At 45.4% G+C, this 23,122-nt stretch overlaps 2 protein-coding genes across 2 annotated transcripts in view; both read right to left on the reverse strand.

Annotated features, from left to right (window-relative positions):
• The window catches only part of LOC143989913 (uncharacterized), a 67,963-nt gene extending 53,962 nt beyond the window's left edge, over positions 1–14,001 (reverse strand). The window contains exon 1 of the mRNA XM_077490186.1: positions 11,526–14,001. Within this exon, the coding sequence (XP_077346312.1) occupies positions 11,526–13,002 (1,477 nt within the window). The 5' untranslated portion in view covers positions 13,003–14,001. The remainder of the gene's footprint in view (positions 1–11,525) is intronic.
• The window catches only part of LOC143989933 (uncharacterized), a 359,732-nt gene that overhangs the window by 281,319 nt on the left and 55,291 nt on the right, over positions 1–23,122 (reverse strand). The window lies entirely within an intron of this gene.

Here is a 23,122-nt window from a genome sequence, read left to right on the forward strand (position 1 = left end):
AAAGAGTCTCATTTAGATTGAGCAGGCAGACAGATTATTCAGTTAGCTGCAGTGTATTTAATATATATGTATATACAGATAGTCTTGTGTACATATATATATATATATATATATATATATATATATATCCATTGTATCCAGTTTAGCTAGATCTGACTGCAGTCCGTTCCTGGTGTACTGTTTCTAATATGCTTCAGGTAATCAGGTGATTCAGTTAGCTGCAGTGTATTTTATGAATATGAATATATATAGAAAGGCCAGTATGGTGGCCTGAAATTATGGGAGGAGCCCGGTGGAGTATATAACCAGCCCGTTCGCCTATCTTCCTCGTCGGTTCCGGTGCGCGATACCTGATACGTCAGATATCAAGGGCCGACTATCCAGACCAGACGCAGTGAGCCTGTTCGTCAGTTCCCGCATTTTTCGTCTCAGTCTTGACAACTCGTCTTCTCGTTCATCAGCGTCCGTCGGTTTTGCCGTCGGAGTGTCGTCGTACCCATCAAATTTGTCGTTGCACGTCGGGCCGGCTGTCGCAGGTAGGGCTTCGGCACCCCCTTTTCAATTCATGTATTTCGATGTACCGTCAACATTCCCTGTGCTCACGAGCCGCTCGCTGCTTTCAAATCGAATGTTTTCTGTGGCCCTCGTACGCATGTCACTGTTTTCTACTTTCGATGTTGTCGTTATCACCTTTCGACACGTTCGATTACGCCACGTCAGGCGATTCATTCGCAGGTACGGCATTCGAAACCGTTCGACTGCCCGAGCATTTCTATTAGTATCGGTCGAATCGTTCGACTCACAGCCGACTGCTTGTTACGACAAGGCAAGCAGTCCGCACGTTTCGCTTGGTCTGCTTCAATTCGAATATATCTCTTCATTCATGCAGTTATGTTATGTATTTCATTTCATCTCATTCCAAGTCATTTCAGTCCCAGTCATTTCTTCCGTTTCGAATCATTTCTGTCACTAGTCGCGCTCCGGCGTGAATCCTGTCGCACCTCTGGTGCACCGATTCGCTTTGAAGTGCCCCAGGGTTTGGCCTAATTTCTGTACATGCTCCAGAGACTGAATCACTCGCAGGTTCACGCACGGTCCCTGATTCTTGTCTTTGTCATGGCATACCATTTCTGTCACTTATTACGCTCCAATTCGAATCCTGTCGCATTCTTCTATGCACCGATTCGTCCTGGTGTGCCCAGCTGCTACGCCTCATTTCGGTACATGCTCCAGAGACAGATTCTTTGTAACCTACAGTCCAGTCGTTGAATCCTGTCTCTGTCATGGGATATCATTTCTGTCACTTATTACACTCCAATTCGAATCCTGTCGCATTCTTTTATGCACCGATTCGTTCTGGTGTGCCCAGCTGCTACGCCTCATTTCAGTACATGCTCCAGAGACGGATTCTTTATTGTTACCATCAGTCCAGTCGTTGAATCTTGTCTCTGTCATGGGATATCATTTCTGTCACTTATTACGCTCCAATTCGAATCCTGTCGCATTCTTTTATGCACCGATTCGTTCTGGTGTGCCCAGCTGCTACGCCTCATTTCAGTACATGCTCCAGAGTCGGATTCTTTGTTGTAACCATCAGTCCAGTCGTTGAATCTTATCTCTGTCATGGCATATCATTTCGGTCACTTATTACGCTCCGATTCGAATCCTGTTGCATTTATTTATGCACCGATTCGTTCCGGTGCGCCCAGCTGTTACGCCTCATTTCAGTACATGCTCCAAGGACAGGATTCATCTGTTTGGTTCAAGGGCTCGTCCTCTGATTCTTGTCTTTGTCATGGGTTTCATTTCATTTCACCTATCACGTTCCGGTACGAATAGTCACATCTGTGTACCAAATTCATCCCGGCGTGCCCCAGGAATGGCCTCATTTCAGTACATGCTCCAAGGACAGGATTCATCTGTTTGGTTCAAGGGCTCGTCCTCTGATTCTTGTCTTTGTCATGGGTTTTCATTTCATTTCACCTATCACGTTCCGGTACGAATAGTCACATCGGTGTACCAAATTCGTCTCGGCGTGCCCCAGGAACGGCCTCATTTCAGTACATGCTCCAGAATCCGTTTCGTGCTCAGTCGCAAGTTGTGGCATGGCGATCCGGATCTCTGTCATGGCAGGTTCTCTCATTTCACTGTCACATGCCGCTCCCCGGTTTGGGTCCACTTGATTTTTTAAGGTTTGGATGCCTACCAGGGGGCCTTGCTCCTCGGCCTCATTTCATTATAAAGTTGCCTCAAAAGGGAAGAACACAGCTTCGTTTAGGCGTGTCTCGTTGTTTTTCTCCACATACAAGCGTAGACTTCGTGCAATCGTCGTAAATACACATCCAAGCGTAGACTTCTTGCAATCGTTGCAAGCACGCATCCAGATATAGACTAAATCGCAATCATTGTAGACCTCTCGCACTCATTGCAAGCACGCATTCGAGCGTAGACCTCTTGCAGTCGTTGCAAGCACGCATTCGAGCCTAGACCTCTTGCACTCGTTACAAGCACGCATTCGAGCATAGACCTCTTGCACTCATTACAAGCACGCGTTCGAGCATAGACCTCTTGCAGTCGTTGCAAGCACGCATTCGAGCATAAACCTCTTGCAATCATTGCAAGCACGCATTCGAGCATAGACCTCTTTCAATCGTTGCAAGCACGCATTCGAGCATAGACCTCTAGCGATCATTGCAAGCACGCATTCGAGCATAGACCTCTAGCGATCATTGCAAGCACACATTCGAGCATAGACCTCTTGCAATCATGGCAAGCACGCATTCAAGCATAGACCTCTTGCAATCATTGCAAACTGATGTCCAGGCACAACTTATGGCAGTCATTGCTGGCAGGCACTTCTGGCTGCTCAATAGATTGCTTTGGGGAAAGCCTGGATACCTTCCTAAATGTTCGTTGTATTACAGGGTACTTATACTTATAGGCATAGTTGATCCAGGGAAAATCCGATTGCCTCTCGAGGGGTCAGGAAGGAATTTTTTCCCCTACTGTAGCAAATTGGGCTATGCTCTGTTGGGGTTTTTTGCCTTCCTCTGGATCAGCTGCGGGCGTAGAATTGGGTGTGTCGGGTGGTGTGATACCTTATTATTTTGATTTGTGGTTGGACCGGATGGACTTCTGTCTTTTCCGGCCTGGCTACCCATGAAGCCTACTGTAATTCCTTGCAATCGTTGCAGGCACGCGTCCTAGCATAACATCTTGCAATCATGGCAAGCACGCATCCTGGGTAACATCTTGCAACCATCGCAAGCACGCGTCCAAACATACATGCAAGCACAACTCCCGCAGTCTTCGCAGTGCACATGCGGTAACACGAATTGCTCACAGTCACCACGTACACATCTCCTGTGACAAACTCCCGGGCAATTGTCGCAAGCACACGTTCAAACACAACCTTTAGTCATGCCAAGGCTCGCGACTTAGCATAACTTCTTGCAATCATTCGTTGCAAGCACGTTCTCAGTGGCACGCTAACTGGCTACACGTCATTTTCAGCAGCACTTAATTGGCCACTCGTCTCCTGTGGCTTTTCTTACAAGCCTCTCACTGTTGCCTGTCTGTCCGTCTCTTCCTTGGGACAGTTGAGTTCAACTTCCGTCCGCACCAGGATCATGTTGACACACGCGACTGGCTTCTTCCTGTAGCACGCCCAGGCTATTTCTAGCCAGCGTTCAACATTTCTTATCCTTACAATGCTCGGAGAGCCATCTGTTGTTACGGCCCATACAGCAAGATCCCCACTACGAGGCGTTCAGAGGCATCAGCCCATAGCTATCGGCCAATGCTCGCCCATTACAACTGCCATCTTTACGGGCATATAATATCCTCGCATATTCCCCAGGTTAGTCATCCAAAAGACACCTACAGTCCCTTCACGGCATGTCGAGCGTCGCTATGCACATCATCCCTCAGGGGTCGCGCCTTTGTGTCACGCCTATTGGTCTTACTGTCCCTCTCACAGGATCCAGAGCAAGTCCTCAGCCGGGTTCCCGCGGCAATAGCAGTCCTGGCTATGCGGGAGGAATTCCTATCGTCTGGGAATGACGTCTCCCTGTTCATTCCCTCCGTGTCTTCCCTTTCTCCCCAGGTAATGACCGACGCAGCGGCCTCCACGGGCTTGCGGCTGTTTTTTGGCCACCTCTGGCTCGCAGCTCCCTGGCCTCCCCAGTTACTGGCAATTCCTGGCTGCGCCAAGGCGTCCTCTCTGTTGGTTATGTCCTTCCTACGTCGACTGGTCCAGCTCTTGTTGTTGTTTCAGTTCAACATCCATTCTTCCTTTATCCCCGGTAAATTCAATCAGGCAGCGGACGCCCTCTCCCGCTTTTAACCTTGTCTCGTTTTCGTTCAGGTACCCGGAGCCGGACCAACATCAGCAGCTATCCCGGACTGGTCTCAACTGACCCTGGATTAGCCCCTCACCTCCTAGCGGCTACCCAACTCATTTGATCACTCCCTTTCCCGCAATACCCTCAAGGCCTATCAATCAGCCTGGAGGGCCTTTAACCAACTTCATCACGTATCACGGTACAGAGACGTCCCGTGTCAAGCAAGTCATAGCCTTCATTTCCTGCTGCCACTCGCAGTTGGCGTTATCCTTTAATACGATCCGGCTATACCTGACCGGTGTACAACATTTCACGTCCCTCCAGGACCCTACCGTACCCTTCCTATTTTCTTACCACGCCGTTCGGGCTGTTATGCGCGGTATCCAGAAGCGCCAGCCGATGGCCGGCACCAAAACGGCTGCCTATCACAGGAGACGTTTAGAAATATGTCAGATATCCTGGCCACTTCACCTTTTCGGTCTCCACATTAGTGTCATTTACAAGCAGCCATACACCTGGCCTTCTACGGCTTCTTACGGCCAAGCGAGTTTACTTGTTGTAGCCTCACAGCACGCATGCTGTGCAAGCACCACCTGGTCCGATACGAAGACCATTTCGTCTTACATTTAGCAGTCTCCAAGACGCAGCAGCTTGGCTCGGGTTCGGACATACACTTCTATAAGTCCAACAACCGCTGGTACCCGGTCGCCATTCTTACGCGCCTGTTGACCCTTTTGGCTGATCAACCAGGAATTAGTCCTCTTCTGCCATTTCTCACTAAACCTCTGAACGCTGCCCGGTGGAACGTGTCAGGATACTCCCGGGTATCTTTCACCTCTGTCCTACTCACATTATCAAGAAGTTGGGCAGATGGAGGTCCACCTGTTTCGCCCGCTACATACCCAATCCGCAAGCGGAGATGACCCAGGCCTTTGTCGAGCTCACCCAGTAACAAACTTGGATCAATAAAATGCAACCCCTACCTGAATGTTTTTGCCCCCTTATTTTGGTATACCGTACGTCAGACCAGGGCACACTTTCAGGTCCATTTCAAGTAAGCGAGTTTATGTTAACCTTGTTTGTCATCCTTATCCGTATCGGTCAGAGGGCTCCACACCATAAATAGAAAGGCCAGTATGGTGGCCTGAAATTATGGGAGGAGCCCGGTGGAGTATATAACCAGCCCGTTCGCCTATCTTCCTCGTCGGTTCCGGTGCGCGATACCCACCCACCCATCCCCTTTTTCAGGGCATTTCTCAAGCATCATACTCCTCATGAGAGTACTCATTTCACTTCATTCATATTCATTTCATTTATCACCCACTTTCTATCTAAGGTATGCCCCCTTATTTTGGTATACCGTACGTCAGACCAGGGCACACTTTCAGGTCCATTTCAAGTAAGCGAGTTTATGTTAACCTTGTTTGTCATCCTTATCCGTATCGGTCAGAGGGCTCCACACCATAAATATATATATATATATATATATATATATATATACACTGCATACAGTTGTTTAGCGATATCTCACTGCAGGCTGTTCCTGGTGTACTGTTTCTAATATATTTCTGGCAGGCAGGTGATTCAGTTAGCTGCAGTGTATTTAATATATATACAGATAGTCTCATAAATATATATATATATATATATATATATATATATATATATATCCACTGCATACAGTTTAGCTATATCTCACTGCAGGCCCTTCCTGGTGTACTATTTCTAATATACTTCAGGAAGGCAGGTGAATCAGTTAGCTGTAGTGTATTTAATATATATATATATATATATATATATATATATATATATATATATATACACAGATGGTCTTGTGTATATATATATATATATATATAAAATATATATTCATTTCATACAGTTTAGCTATAGCTCACTGCAGGCCGTTCCTGGTGTACTGTTTCTAATATACTTCTGGCAGGCAGGCGATTCAGTTAGCTGCAGTGTATTTAATATATATATATATATATATATATATATATATATATATATATATATATATATATATATATACACATACAGATAGTCTCATATATATATATATATATATATATATATATATATATATATATAAATATATATCCACTGCATAGTTTAGCTATATCTCTCTGCAGGTGGTTCCTGGTGTACTGTTTCTAATATACTTCTGGCAGGCAGGTGATTCAGTTAGCTGCAGTGTATTTAATATATATACAGATAGTCTCATATATATATATATATATATATATATATATATATATATATATATATATATATATATATATATATCCACTGCATACAGTTTAGCTATATCTCACTGCAGGCCATTCCTGGTGTATATATATATATATATATATATATACAGATGGTCTTGGGTATATATATATATATATATATATATATATATATATATATATATCCATTTCATACAGTTTAGCTATAGCTCACTGCAGGCCGTTCCTGGTGTACTGTTTCTAATATACTTCTGGCAGGCAGGCGATTCAGTTAGCTGCAGTGTATTTAATATATATATATATATATACAGATAGTCTCATATATATATATATATATATATATATATATATATATATATATATATAATATATATCCACTGCATAGTTTAGCTATATCTCTCTGCAGGCCGTTCCTGGTGTACTGTTTCTAATATACTTCTGACAGGCAGGTGATTCAGTTAGCTGCAGTGTATTTAATATATATATATATATATATATATATATATATATATATATATATATATATATATACATACAGTCTCATATATATATATATATATCCAATGCATACAGCTTGATTATACCTCATTGCAGGCCATTCCTGGTGTACTGTTCCTAACTTCTGGCAGGCAGGTGATTCAGTTAGCTGCAGTATATTTAATATATATATATCTCCACTCCAGTTTAGCTATACCTCACTGCGGGCCACTCCTGGTGTACTGTTTCTAATATACTTCTGGCAGGCAGGTGATTCAGTTAGCAGCAGTGTATTTAATATATATATATATATATATATATATATATATATATATATATATATATATATATATATATATATATATATATATATATCCACTGCATACAGCTTAGCTATATCTCACGGCAGGCCGTTCCTGGTGTAGTGTTTCTAATATACTACTGGCAGGCAGGCGATTCAGTTAGCTGCAGTGTGTTTGATATATATGTATATATATATATATATATATATATATATATATATATACACATATATGCCTCGTATATATACATGTATATATCTCACTGCAGGCTGTTCCTGGTGTACTGTTTCTAATATACTTCAGGCGGTGTACACAGTACACAGTACTGTGCACCCATGTTGCAGTTGCTATTACTTTTCTGGTGGTGTACACAGTACACAATACATACAGTGCACCCATAGTTGCTATTAGACTTCTGGTGGTGTACACAATACCTTGCACCCCCCATAGTGCAGTTGCTACTACTTTTCTGGTGGTGTACACAGTACACAATACAGTGTAGTGTGGTGTTGCAAAACAAAATCCCCATCATGTCCAGAAGGCCACCAAGGAGAGGCAGACACTCACAGGCCACTAAAAGAGGGCAAGCAGGCTCTGTGTCTACAGTGCTGATCATGGACATGGTGCATATTCTGTAGGTGGCCGTGGGGCACGCTTTTCCTTTTTTTCTGCTGCTGGGACAGGGGCAGAAAAATTGGGCCTTTGGTGGTGCCACAACACTGTAACCCCTCACAGATACTCTTGTTGGGCACAGGAACGGGCCCTGCTGTGAAATATTAGATCAGAAATTGTAATTACATGCCCGTTAAACAGAACAGAAAAATTGGGTCTTAGGCAGTGGTGGTGGTGCCCTAAACCAAAAATATTGTTGGAAGCTAGCATCATCCAGATTGAGGAGGAATAGGATAGTCACTGAACATAGGCAGTTTTCAAGGGATCCCACATCCATAGAAAAATCAATCACTTACATCAGCATCAGGTGCTTGATAGCTGCTGCTGATCCAAGACTGATTCATTTTTATCAGGGGAGCCTGTGGACAGACCCACGCTATGATCCATTACAAACCCTCCAGCAGCACTGAATGTGCGTTCAGAAAGAACGCTGGATGCAGGACAGGCCAGTAGACCAATTGCATATTGAGCTAGTTCTGGCCAATGGTCCATCCTCAAGACCCAGTGGATGCTCTATTGGAAAGGTCTCCAAATCTGCTCTTGCCCCTAAATATTCCTGCACCATGTAATGCAGATGCTGGCGATGGTTGCTTGAACCGATCAGACCTTGGCGCTGAGGACTGAAAAATTGTATAAAGGCATTGGTCAGCCAGCCACCTTCTCCACTGCTCTTCCTCTGACTGAACGAAGCTGTCATGATTATGCAGTAATCTTTGTCTGTCAGCCTACCTCTCCTCCATGTGTTCACCTTTAGAGTCCAGCCACTATCACCTGGCTACTTAAATAATCTCACTGTAAAAAAAAGCACTGTAAGCCTGCCTTGCTGATCAACCCTTGTGTGTTTAGCTTCAGTGTGCATCTTGCAGTGTCTTCTCTGTCTGATTCCAGTTACCGATCTTGGCTTGTTCTCGACTATCCCTGCCTGCTTGTGACCCTGACCTTTGGCGTGTTCTATGTTTATCCTTGTCTGCTAGTTGCCCTAACCTTTGGCTTTTTTTCTTTACTATCTCTGTCCTCCTGTAGCCTACTGTGGGCGTGAGCTGGTAGACCCTTGGGGTCGCGACCTGGAGCCAGTTGCAGCCCAGTCCATCCACACCACTAAAGGCTCTAGTGAACACCTGCTGGCTCTTAGACTCCACGCCCTGGGGAATCTTACGCTCTAGCTCCTATGGGATCTGTGTTGGTGTTCCAGCGTACCTGCCTTCCTTAACCACCTAGACTCCCATCCGCAGCAGTCAGGTGCACTCCTGACCCCAACGGTGTGCATCTGTCACCTGTCTTCAGGTGACCTGACAGAAGCCTCAGCAACACGTTGTCCAGAACCAGGAAATTGTAACCTCACAGGGTCTGGAAATGCATTGCACAAACCTTTCTTCAAGGCCTCCTGAAGATGTTTCATCCTCTGCTCCCTCTGCGAAGGCAGGATGAGTTCTGCAACCTTACCCTTGTAATGTGGATCAAGAAGGGTTGGCAGCAAGTAATGATTCCTTCTCTTTGATACCACGAATCCTAGGGTCATTACGCTGCATTGCATCCCTGATTCTGCAAAAGTTTACAGAGGCATTCGATCCTGAGTCCTCTGGGTTACGAAGGATCACATGATCCATAGCAACCTCCACCCAACCACGTACAACTCCTTGGGTTTCTGGGGACTGAAAACCATCCCTTGAAGAATGCTGCTGAGTGTTATCCTTCACGTCCATGCTGAATACTAGATAGTGTGGAGATCATTATTTATGTTAGTTAGTTTAGTTTAGGTTTGTTGATTTGGAGTAGTGCGCACTAGTACCTTATTTATATTATAACATGCATAGATGTGAATTGAGCCCAAGGGACCATCCACCTTGCTCCCGGAGGTCACTGTCAGTAAGCTTAGGGCAGTACCAGAGCAGACGCCAGCCAGGGTCGGTGAAGAAGTGGGAAAATTTCAGCAAGTGCCAAGTCAGGGAACCAGAGAGACAGCAGAGGTGACGCTTGTGAAGTGCCAACCCAGGGACCTAATGTGTCAACAGGGGTGAAGCTTGAAGTGTATCTGTTAGAGCCAAGCCAGGGACCCAGCAGTGAAGCGGGGTTGATGTTTGAGGAAGATACTGAGTGCTACAGTGAAAGAGCTCAAGGGATCCAGTGGCTAGTGGATCTGAAGTCTAGTGTGAGAGACCAGGTGCTCATTAAGTGAAGACCCACAGTGAGTGAGTGTGGGGTAAAAAGAACTGTTCGTGTTGCAGATAATTGAATACCCTTACCGCAAGTAACAGCTACAAGATTGTTGCCATAGGAGACAGCGGTCCTACCTATACAGAAATGGTGTCCGTCTAGAGGTCTTCACCGGTATAGCTGTCTAACTATATAAGTCTTGGAATCTGCCAATTATCTTTGCATCTACCTAAGGGTGTCCTGGCCCTAACCCTCTCTCCCACAGTTCTGTTTAAGAGTCAATAAATCTCTTTGCATTCAAAAAGTGTCTGGCGCCCATATGTCCATCTTGCATTACACCCACCATGTCTTGTAAACCACTCTACACTGAAGAATGTCAGATCTCCCTAACGTCTGCTCTTTGCTACACCAGGATCAGACGTACCCACAGAAAGATTCTTCTCTTGTACAATGTCAGGACAGGTTATGTGATTATCCAGGATCAGACATTCCACATGCTGAATGATGACAGGAATTACTGCTGTGGGCTGGGAACCACCACGGACGGGATCATCACTTGTAATGTTTACACCATTCAAATCTCTTCCTGCGGCTGAGCCCCTCATCACTGTACTGTGCTTGAAGTCTTTTGTAGATATCTTTGGGTTTTTACGCCTTCGTTCACAAGAAACATCATCACCACACGCTTTTCCACACACGCACCAACACTGTTATCTGTCATCTCGATTAACGGTCTCTGGACTCGCTGCAACATGTGCGCCGCCCATCAGTAATAGGACACACTTACTGCTTACTACTATGTAGTACTGGCACGCTTCCATCCCTTATTATACCTGTAACATTAAAAGTCCCCTTGACTTGAATGCCCCTCGTAACGCAATACTGCATTATTACCACTAGATAGAGCCAAGGAAATCAGTGCATGAAATCCAATATTCACCATGGCTGGGTGAATGCCGGTCACACTCATTCAACTAAATACATCTAAAGTGTTTATGAAAGTTTACACCACAAAATGTACTCAGCCAATGAAAGGTAATGACTCCATTTTTATTTTTCTACTGCTATCAATGACCAACACGGTACAACACTTCATCCATGTCTTTGGTGATCTCTGATCTCCTTATCAACTGTTTCTTACATGATGAAGATCAGCCATGGAGTATATCTGAGGTGTATATCAGGGTGTGCTTCTTCCCCACATGAGAGCTGTGATGTCCAGCAACATTCATATAGAAGACATTTCCCGCACTCAAGGCACTAATACACCTCAAGGGTTGTGTGGGATCCCTGATGTACAGGAAGACAGGACTTCAGCGAGGAACAATTCCCTCACTCAGGACAGGAAAGTGGCTTTTCCCCCGTGTGAAATCTCTGATGTTTGTAAAGACTGGACTTGTCTGAAAAAGATTTCCCGCACTCAGGACAGGAATACGGCTTCTCCCCCGTGTGAGATCTCTGATGTCTGGAAAGATGGGACTTCACTGAAAAAAATTTCCCGCACTCAGGACAAGAATACGGCTTCTCCCCTGTGTGAGATCTCTGATGTTTGTAAAGATGGGACTTCTGTGAAAAACATTTCCCGCACTCAGGACAGGAAAACGGCTTCTCCCCCATGTGAGAGCTCTGATGTCTGTAAAGATGGGACTTCTGTGAAAAACATCTCCCGCACTCAGGACATGAATACGGCTTCTCTCCTGTGTGAGCTCTCTGATGTCTGTAAAGACTGGACTTCTGGAAAAAACATTTCCCACACTCAGGACAGGAATATGGCTTTTCCCCCATATGAGATCTCTGATGTGTGTAAAGACTAGACTTGCCTGAAAAACATTTCCCGCACTCAGGACAAGAATACGGTTTCTCACCAGTGTGAGATCTTTGATGTGTGTAAAGAATGGTCCTGTCTGAAAAACATTTCCCGCACTCAGAACAGGAATACGGTTTCTTCCCCGTGTGAGATCTCTGATGTGTGGAAAGACTGGATTTCACTGAAAAACATTTCCCGCACTCAGGACAAGAATATGGCTTCTCCCCGGTGTGAGATCGCTGATGTCTGTGAAGACTGGACTTCACTGAAAAACATCTCCCACACTCTGGACAAGAATACGGCTTCTCACCCGTGTGAGATCTTTTATGGACATATAGTTCAGATTTAAAATGGAAACATTTCCCACACTCTGGACAAGAATACGACTTCTCACCTGTGTGAAATCTCTGATGTGTGTAAAGATTGGACTTGTCTGAAAAACATTTCCCGCACTCAGGACAGGAATACGGCTTCTCCCCCGTGTGATATCTCTGATGTGAGTAAAGATTGGACTTCTGTGAAAAACATTTTCCGCACTCAGAACAAGAATACAGCTTTTGCCCTGTATGCAATCTCTGATGTGTGTAAAGGCTTGACTTCTGTGTAAAACACTTCCCGCACTCAGGACAGGAATACGGCTTCTCTCCTGTGTGAGATCTTATATGCACGTTAAGTTTAGATTTAAAACGGAAACACTTCCCGCACTCAGTACAGGAAAAGCTCTTCTCTGTTGGAAGGACGGCCCCGTCCCTCACAGTCTGAGGTTCCTCAGGATAAGAGGAATATGATGGTCCATCTACACTGTGTGGTGCCGGATGGACATTTGAGGTAGTCGGGTTTTCTCCTGGACTATACTGTGTGATGTCCTCATCTTCTACTTTACAGTCTGGAGACAAAGTGAGACAATCCTCTGAGGTTTTCCTCATCTCCCGTCCATCTACTAAAATAGAAATACAAAGATTATTACTAGACATGAGCTGATTGGTTCCCCTAAACCAGGACTCCGCCCACATCAGGCAGCTTTGTCTCTGAGGATCTTACAATTCCCCCCTCAAGGTAACTAGTAAATGGGTCCTCTGATCTCCTACCAGATCATTTCTTTATTCATGGACCTTAGTCAGAGAGTGAGGAAACAACGAGAACTGTCTTTTATAGGAGTGACAGTGATGAGGGGATTATAGGACGAGTGTCCCCTCCCCCTCTTTCACTCATTGCCATCTTCCCAACACAAGAAGTCCTGCACTTCCTTATTTAGTCCATGATTTAGTCATGAATAACAGCGGGGCTGAGCCCCACCAGAGGTCAGAGAGTGAGGATGGGGGCAGAACAACCAAGATGAAGACTGGACTGATCCTGAAGACCCCCATCATTGGGTTATTGACTCCTCCATCATTATCACTTTCTGTTTAAGGTTCCAAAGTCTGAGGATGTTATCACATTATTATCACCATGTAAAAGTCTGTGCTCCAATCACATCATCAGATATAAAATGTCCATGAAAGAAAGTTTAGTTAGATTGTGGGATAGGAAATGTGCACACAAGGGGTGTTTCTTAATGAATAGCAAAGTCTTTGTGTAATATGTGGAATCAGTATCCCGTCTCCTAAAGGGTGTGTAGCGGAGATATATATGTCTTCATCCAAAGCCGCATTTGCAAAGTATTTTCAGGAGTAGAAATTTAAGAATCCTTTGTTCGTTCAAATCTTCAACAATAGATGTTTTATTGTTCAGGAAGATAAGCAAAGACAAGATTGGCATCTGGTAACATATGGCATGGTGATACCCTCAGAAGGAGGAAAGGGACATCTGATCTACATTCTCGAAAGTGTAGAGTTCTTTCTCTTCCCACCGATCCTAAACTCACAATAATCCAACTCCATTCTTATACTCTTTCATGATGTTATGTCAGCATATCCTAATAACAACCATATTTGCATACATACCTAATATGGTTCAGTCTAAAGATAAGTAGCATAACTCCACCCATTGTCCTGACATAGTAACTCAAAAATAGAAGTACCTACTCAGCAAAACCCCTCCTCCCTGTACTCTCTGTTGTTCTGTGACCTTCAGAAACCATACTTATTACTGTATATATAACTTACATATATTTTCAGAAACTTTCATCACTTAAAATATTAATTAACTTCTAAAGCCCCGTACACACGAGAGGACTTATGTCTGACAGACTTCCGAAGGAGTTCTGCCGGAGTTCCGACAGAGTTCTGACAGACTTTTCGACTGAGCGGACTTGGCCACACACAATCACACTAAACTCCGACGGATTCGAACGTGATGACGTACGACTGGACTCGAATAAGGAAGTTCATAGCCAATAGCTGCCCTAGCGTCGGTTTTAGTCCGTCGGAATAGCATACACACGAGCGGATTTTTAGAAGGGACCGGGTCCGGCGGAGTTCCGTCGGAAAAATTTGAAGCATGTTCCATATTCTAAAGTCCGTCAGACTTTGGCGAATCAAAACTCCGTTGCAGCCCACACACGATCGAATAGTCTGACGGAATCAGTCCGTCGGACTTTGGATGTTGAAAAGTCCGCTCGTGTGTACGCGGCATAACAGTCCAGCTGGTAGGAAATGGGTGTAATAAAAGAGAATACATATTATGTGTATGTATAGCAGTGGGTAGAGGGGAGAGAGCAGAAGTCAGGAGTATGTAATGTACAATATAAAGTAAGGGTCAGGACTGATAATATTGGTATTCAGTAATCAGTGGAAGATTCAATATTCACATGAGACAAGTTGCAGAGATCCCACACCGCTGCCTCCCATCTCCTGAGACTGCACTCAGTGACTTGGGTCTGACACTATACAGACATATCCCTCCACCTGACACAGCCAGCAGACAACAGAACAAGTAACTCTGAGTCTTACTAGACTCAGGCATGGGACAGAAGACCCAAAGCACATACCCCGGATGCAGGGCTGGGAGAAGGGGTGGCTGTCCTGGGCACTGTGGTATCAAGTGAGGTGGAGGGGCACCATAAGGAGATTGGAAGGGAGGGATTTTGTGTTGAGAAGGTGAATTTGGGGGGTGGCAGGGATAAAAAAAAAATAAAAATAATTGTTCTAGGAGGACAATTTGGGTATGTGTGCGCATGTGTGTTGGGAGGGGGAAGAGGATTTGTGCTGGGGGGGAATTGTGCTATGAAATAATGGAAAATTCCTATCAAAATACTTACCGTAATTTTCCTTTCGTGATGGACTCCATGGCAGCAACTACCCTATAGGACACTACTCCCATACATCTTTGCTCCCTGCCCATGGCCGTGTTCGGTAACTAGCCTACTCCAGCCATTTTGGGAGGGAACTCCTGTTGCCATGGAGTCCATCAGGAAAGGAAAATTACGGTAAGTATTTTGATAGGAATTTTCAGTTTTCCTGACAGACTCCATGGCAGCAACGTGTGGGAAATAACTCGCCAAACACACTCGGGTGGGCAAAAATGCTGAACAAAGATTTATTTAACACTGTCGACCGACAGCACCTTTAAACCAAAATCAACAGAAGATAAACTGGCAGGTTCGACACAATAGTGAGCCATAAATGTATGAATGGATGACCAAGAGGCAGCCTTGCAGATAACCTCAGGAGCCACATGACGTGAAGCTGCCCAAGAAGTAGAGAGACTTCTCGTGGAATGTGCCGTAACCGCCTCAGGAGGAGCCAAGCCCTTCTCTTTATAAGCCCACTGGATCGCCTGAACCACCCACGTGGAGATGGATCTAACTGAAGCCCTAAGGCCTTTGCTTTTACAGTGGAAAAGAACAAAAAGATAAGATTGCCGGAAAGAAGCTGTCGCCTCCAAGTATCGTTTCAGAATAATTCCCATGTCAAGAGGATGGAGATCCTGACTCCCAGCAGAATTAAAAGGTAGGAAGAGTAATATCCTGATTTTCGTGGAAGACTGAAGTAACCTTGGGATTCGACCCCAGCATTGGCACTAGGACCACTCTGTCAGGGAAAAAAGTGAGGAAAGGTTCCTTTGACCCTAGAGACTGTATCTCAGAGACTCTCTTTGCCGAAGATATGGCTACCAAAAAAGATGTCATTAAGGACAATTCTTTGATTGAAAGTGGTTTGTCCAGTTGTGAGAAGAAGTCAAGAACCAGCGGTAAATCCCACTTGGGGAATCTAGGTTTCCTCTGTGGTCTAAGTCTAATTGCTCCTTTAAAGAATTGCTGAACCAAGGGATGTTTAGCCCAAGAAACTCCAGAAAAAGCCGAAATTGGCGAGACTTGTACACGAAGAGCGCTGACAGATAAGGAGATGTCTAATCCGGACTGTAAGAAACCCAAAACATCCTGAACCGTCAGATTACTGTCAGAGCTAGACCTGGAGGACATGTGTCTTGTGAATCTAGACCAAATCCTCTCATACACCTGGTTGGTACTTTTCCTTCTTGCACTCATGAGAGTAGGAATGACCTCCTTGGGGCAACCCAGAGCCTCTAACCTTCCCCTCTCAAAAACCAGACCCTCAGACATAGATGGGCCAGACAGGGATGTAGCTTCAAGCCCTGGGATAGAAGATCGGGCCTGAGAGGTAAGGGAATCGGGTCTCTGACACTGAGGAGCATTAGTAGTGGAAACCATGGCCTGTTGGGCCAATAAATTACTACAGCTATCACTTCTACTGCTTCTGATCTGAGTCTCCACAGGAACTGTAGAATAATAGGAGTTGGAGGAAAGGCGTAAGCTCTGTTGAACCACCATCGTTCCGTTAGTGCATCCACCCCGTAAGCCTGAGGATCCCGAAACATGGAATAATACCTTGCCAGTTTCTTGTTGCAAGGGGAGGCAAACAGCTCGACCTCTGGGGAGAACCCCAACGTTAGAATCCAACTGAAAACTTCCTCGTGAAGGGACCATTTGTCTTTGTCCAGACTGACTCGAGACAGGAAGTCCGCCTGAACATTCTGCGTTCCTGGAACATAAGTTGCTGTAATGTTGACCAGGTTCTTCTGAGTCCAAGACATAATTGGCTCTACCTCCTGAGGTAAGGACAGACTCCGAGTACCTCCTTGTCTCCTTATATATGCCACTGCTGTCGTGTTGTCTAGCCTGAGTATAACCGAGGTTCGGAAGATCAGATGACGAAAAGCTAGGAGCGCCCGGAAAGCTGCCCTTAATTCTAGAATGTTCGACACCATCCTCCTGGAAGGGAAGTCCCAGGTGCCTTGCGCTACTTCCGTCAAAACAGTGGGCGCCCCAGCCCCTGTTGCTGGCATCCGAAGTTATTGCTATCCATGAGATGGAGAGAATGGAATGACAATTGAACAGATTCTCCTTCTGAAGCCACCAGGGCAGAGAGCTTCTCATTGAGGATGTGATCCGGATAAGCTGATTTTTGTCGCCTAGCCATTGGTGAAGAAACCCTTTTTGGAAAGGTCTCATCTTCCATTGGGCCCACTTCACCATTGGAATCGTGGCCACCATAGTGGCGATAATCCTCAGACACTGAAGAGCCTGGAGATGGGAGGCTGAGAGAGCCGGACGAATTCTTTTTTCCGAATTACGGAAAACCTTCTCTTCGGGTAATGAGATGGTACCCTTTAATGTGTTGAAGAGTGCTCCTAGGAATACAAGAGACTGAGAAGGAATTAACTGACTCTTCTCTAGATTCAGGATCCAACCGAATTCTTGAAGAGTGGAGATAACCTGACCCTTGTGTAATAACAGACGGTCTTTGTCCTGGGCTAGCAGCAGAAGATCGTCCAAATAGTGGTGAAGACGAATTCCTTTGGTTCTCAATAGAGCCACTACAGCTAACAACACCTTTGAGAAGACTCGGGGGGATGTTGAAAGCCCGAACGGGAGACATACGAACTGAAGATGTAGTTTGCCCACGGAAAATCGCAGAAACTGTTGAAAATCTTCTGCCACAGGGACATGAAAATAAGCGTCCTTTAGATCTATTGAAATCATCCAATCGCCTGACTGGACTGATTGTTGTATTGTTCACAACGTTTCCATCTTGAACCTCTTCCTTTTGATAAAACGATTCAGATGAGGGGCGTGGCTTGGGAGGGGCGTGGCTTGGCGCCGTGAGAAGATGGATGCCTGATTAAGATCTCCCGGTCCGCGAGGTCTAGCAATCGTTCGTAAGACGTCCATACAGCCGGCAATAATGGGGAGCACACCGCCGAACGCACCTGCGACACACTCCAAGTCACAGCGGGGCTCGGATCCCCCGCTCAGCCAGCACATACCAGACATCTTCAGGGCGAGACCAAGAGGCGCGTCTCAGGACGCACAGGCCGCAGCACATGAGGCGCCCTCACAGGCCAGATCTAAGCCGCGATCTAGAAACCACAGCCCACAAACCCCAGCCTCTGACACACATCATGCCCTGAGTCTGGCCGACCTTAGAGCAGTGGCAGCAGACATAAAGTCTACTTTATCGGCGGCTATATCAGAACTACGAGCGGATTTTCACAATATGGCCCTGCGAGTAGAGGAGGTGGAGGAGACACAGACCCGCCATGATGCGGCCCTATGCCAAGTCCAGCAGATCTCAGAGTCTCATGCCATACATCTGAGGGACATTAATCGACATATGGAGGACCTCGACAACCACGGCAGGCGGCGCAACTTAAGGGTAAGAGGCCTCCCGGAATCTGTCGACCTCCAGCACCTCTCTAGCGAGATTACAGCAATCTTCAATGGGCTGCTTGAGAGACCCCCTGAGACCCCGATCGCCATGGAGCGCATGCACAGAGCCCTGCGCCCCAGAGGGAGAGAGCTAGAACCACCCAGAGATGTGATCTGCTGCCTCACCGATTTCTTAGTTAAAGAGGAAATTATGAGGAAAGCGAGGAACAAAGGGAGACTATTGCACCATGGCTCGGAAATAAAGATATTTCAAGACCTGTCTACTATTACTTTGCAGAGGAGGAGAGAACTCAAGCCTCTATTGGACGTTCTGAGAGCTAGAGCAATCCAGTACCGGTGGAAGTTTCCTTTTTGTCTGTCAGCTACTGCTAACGGTCAAACCGTCAATCTTAAAGTTCCAGAAGATTTGGAACATTTCTGCAATACCCTCCACATCCCACTGATAGATGTCCCAGATTGGTACAGCGACTTTCGCCTCCCTCCGATGAGCAGGGCGGATTCCATGGAAGGCACTGCCGAAGCGGGAAACTTCAGCCTGAGCCGCCGTCGCAGACAACAACATCCACCTTCTCCTCCACGGGCAGCTGGAACCCTGAGGAACCTGAGCCCTACTGCCTCTCTGGACCATAGACGACAGAGAAGAGCATAATGTACTGCACATTGATCACCTACCTGACTTCCAAAGCACCTAAGTAACACCTGCCGATACGTGACTTTTACTTCATCACCATTTATTGACCGACTGAGAACAATCTTTAGGCCCCCTCTCCTCAGTCACTGATTTACAGTAAACCATCCCTGGGCCCAGAGATGCTTACTTAAATTACATTACTTACCAGATATGATCCATTGACACTATCATCCAGGGCAAGAAGCTGACGCACACACCAACTCGTTCTTTACTTGCCTCCGGGTTGGATATGCTTTAACCTGCATTGACAAATCCTCGCACGGATTTCACCAAACAAGGCAGTTGCCATACTAACTCAGAGCATGTAATGAGGTCTCCCATAATATGCTATTTTAGACGGACGTAGCTATTTTGTCCCACATTCTACTGACATGTCACTGACCTACATCTGAGATAGAACAGCATGTTTCTCGTCAAACGATCTTAGTAACGAACCTCACTAATCTAGCCTTGTCGGAGGAATATGTGAGTATGCAGATCGTATACTTGTGAATTGACGAACTGGATGTCTGATATTATTCCCCACAGTTATATCTATCCCTAAGTTGCTATAACTCAGTACATGCTTGGACTTGAAACTAACTTAGGTTCCTTTCACCCCGACCCTCGAATGTGCTCCTACTGGACTCCCGCTAACCATCAGCATATCGGTGGGGGACAAAGCCGAGAGGTGGCAGACTACGTATTGCCCGGTGATCTGGCTCCCTTACACATCATAAATTATAGCTACCCTCCAAGGCTATGCCTCATCCTGTCTGACTGCCGTTTCATCAGTCGGACACGCTTCTTCCAAGGCGCATAGAATTTTATTACACATTAGCGCTCACACGCTGATCTTAGAGCGGGGCATGAATAGTCTGTTATCTGTTGGCAGACCGAGAATAGCGAAGTGCAATGTACATTTCATGTACCCTTGGAACGATGGAAGAAATGAGTTATTTCGATATGTTCTGGTTTTAAGGTTGTACCAAGTTTCTATTCTAATGCTGTTATATGCTTTTACTGTATTTTTCGTTGTTACATCGTTACTCATAATGACAGTTCTGCAGACCGAGTACGCTATAAGGAAATTGCCCCTGCCTACGCTTTACTGCATTCAAATACCTTAAATGGTCACCAACATTAGAGTGCAGATCACTATACATTCTTACCGTGTAACTCAAAGCTTAGCTGAATACTCTCGAACTGGACAAATCCGGAATCAGAAGAAATAAAAAAATAAAAATAAATAAATAAAATAAGGTGAAAAATACACATAAATAGTTTTTCCTCCCTACACCTCATCATTGGAGAAACACACCACTCTTCTCAGACGAACAATAGATCACACCCCAGTGTACTAGCTCCCCTACAATTTAGACAATTCCTGCCAAAGGATTGTCTTAACACTATGCCTTACAGACCTCACAGGACTATAGGGATGCCTCCATCCTTGCTCAGACGCCAATCACCCTCACACACAGGGGATCCGAAGGAGATCTTCCTGACCCCCACTGGACCAAGTCGTCGGGCGAGACTGGTCTCTCCGACCGACCCCAGTAGACCACATACCCCTTTCCCTTCTTGACTTCTGACTCTCTGATGAGTTATTCATTTGGTAGTCATCTAATACCCATACTCTCCCTCCCCAACTCTCCTCTCTAGAAACTTTCCCTCACCTCCTTCTCTCTTCCCTTCCCCTCCACACCCCCACCCCCTTCCCATTCATTACCGATACACTCAGCATATATATATTTGGGACTCTTTACTCACCTGTCACACGAGATTGATGCCCACCATGACCTTCCCGAAACCCAAGACTTCGCCCTTCAAATTCAAACTTATCTCCCTGAATGCGAAGGGATTGAATCTCCCTGAAAAACGATCTCGTTTGCTATCTAGCCTGAAAAGTATGAGAGCTGACGTGGTTTTCTTGCAGGAGACCCATTTCAGTTCTCAAGCAACTCCGAAACTCTCCAATGGACACTACCCCTATGGCTTTCATGCGACAACGCCAAACTCCAAAACGAAAGGGGTATCCATCCTGATATCCAAGCACGTACCCATAAAGATCACAGACACATTGATAGATACCCATGGCAGATATATCTTCTTGAAAGGAACATGGCGTGACAGACCCCTAACATTAGCTAACATATACAGCCCAAATACATCACAAGTCACATTCTTCCGCAAAATAACTGCTCAACTCACAGCTTTCCAGTCTGGAATGCTGCTCTTGGGCGGTGATTTCAATGCCCCGCTAGAGCCGATTGTTGACACATCCTCAGGCACCTCTCATTTACCATACAGAGCCCTCCGCCAAATAAAACTGTCCTTACAAAAACTCATGCTACATGACACATGGCGCACTTTACATCCCACGGATAAGGATTTCACCTTCTTCTCTGCCCCCACAATAGATATTCCAGGCTCAATTATATTTTCATTACTCAAGCAGACCTTCCCCGCCTAACCGCAGCAGATATAGAATCAATGACTTTATCGGATCATCACCCAGTATCGATCACACTAACATTTCCTGAAACACAAGAGTACGCAAATATCTGGAGAATGAACCCACATATTCTGACCGACCCTCTACATACCGCTGACATCGAAAAATGCCTGACTGACTACTTCACCACCAACGATACCGCCGACATTTCATACATGACTCAATGGGCGGCTCACAAATGTGTTGTGCGGGGGGAAGCTGATTTCAATTGTGGCCAAAATAGCTAAGGACAGGAAAACATATCTCGCAAATCTTTTTAGCAAACTCAGAGGCCTAGAATCCGCTCATAAGCAGACCCTAGCTTCTCAAACCCTTTCAGAACTCCAAGAAGTCCAAACGACCATACAAATGGAATTGGGCAAGAGGGTTCAGAGAAATTTCTTACTCTCTCAGAAACAGTTCTAGGAGTTTGGAAACAAAAGCGGCCATCTATTGGCCCAAGCCCTTCAATCCAAAAAAATATAAAAATAATGTCCACTGTTTACATTCTCCCACGGGGCACGCATCACTGGAAATAAGGCTATTGCGAAGGAGTTTGAAAACTTCTACACCACACTATACAATTTGGATGGTTTAGGCACCTCCACCCACTCCCAAACGTCACGATCGATCCAAGAGTTCTTAGCAAAGTACTGCCCCAAATTGAACAAACCTGATCTCATTAATGACCTTGAGGGTCCCATCTCTCCACTGGAATGGGATAACGCCCTTAAACAGACTAAAGTTGAAAAAAGTCCAGGACCTGACGGGCTCCCCGCGGCTTATTATAAAACTTTTACGGAAATCTTACGTACACCATTTCTGAAGGCCTTCAACTCCTTAACTGACAATACTCATATTAATCCTGAGATGTTAGAAGCCCACGTTGTAGTAATACCCAAAGGAGATAAGGATCCAACACAAACCGCTAATTATAGACCGATCTCCCTACTTAACGTAGATGTCAACATTTTTTCCAAAATTCTTGCTAATAGACTCTTGTCCATCCTCCCTATGATCATATCGCATGATCAAGTAGGCTTTGTCCCGGGCAGGGAGGCCAGGGACAACACCTTGAAAGCTCTCAATATACACCATCTCATTAAGGTAACCAAACAAAAATGCTTCTTCCTGTCCCTTGACGCGGAGAAGGCATTTGACAGGGTTGCATGGGACTATATGCAGGCAGTTTTACACACCATCGTTCTAGGACCCCATCTACTCACCTTTATTCAGTCCCTGTACCACAACCCATCCGCGAAAATTAGAGTTAATAACACCCTGTCGGCTGCCTTCTCCATAAGAAACGGGACCAGACAGGGCTGCCCATTGTCC

Source organism: Lithobates pipiens, unplaced genomic scaffold (assembly GCF_037356315.1).
Source record: "Lithobates pipiens isolate NorthernLeopardFrog02 unplaced genomic scaffold, aLitPip1_a1.2 Scaffold_18, whole genome shotgun sequence".
NCBI classification, from domain to species: domain Eukaryota; kingdom Metazoa; phylum Chordata; class Amphibia; order Anura; family Ranidae; genus Lithobates; species Lithobates pipiens.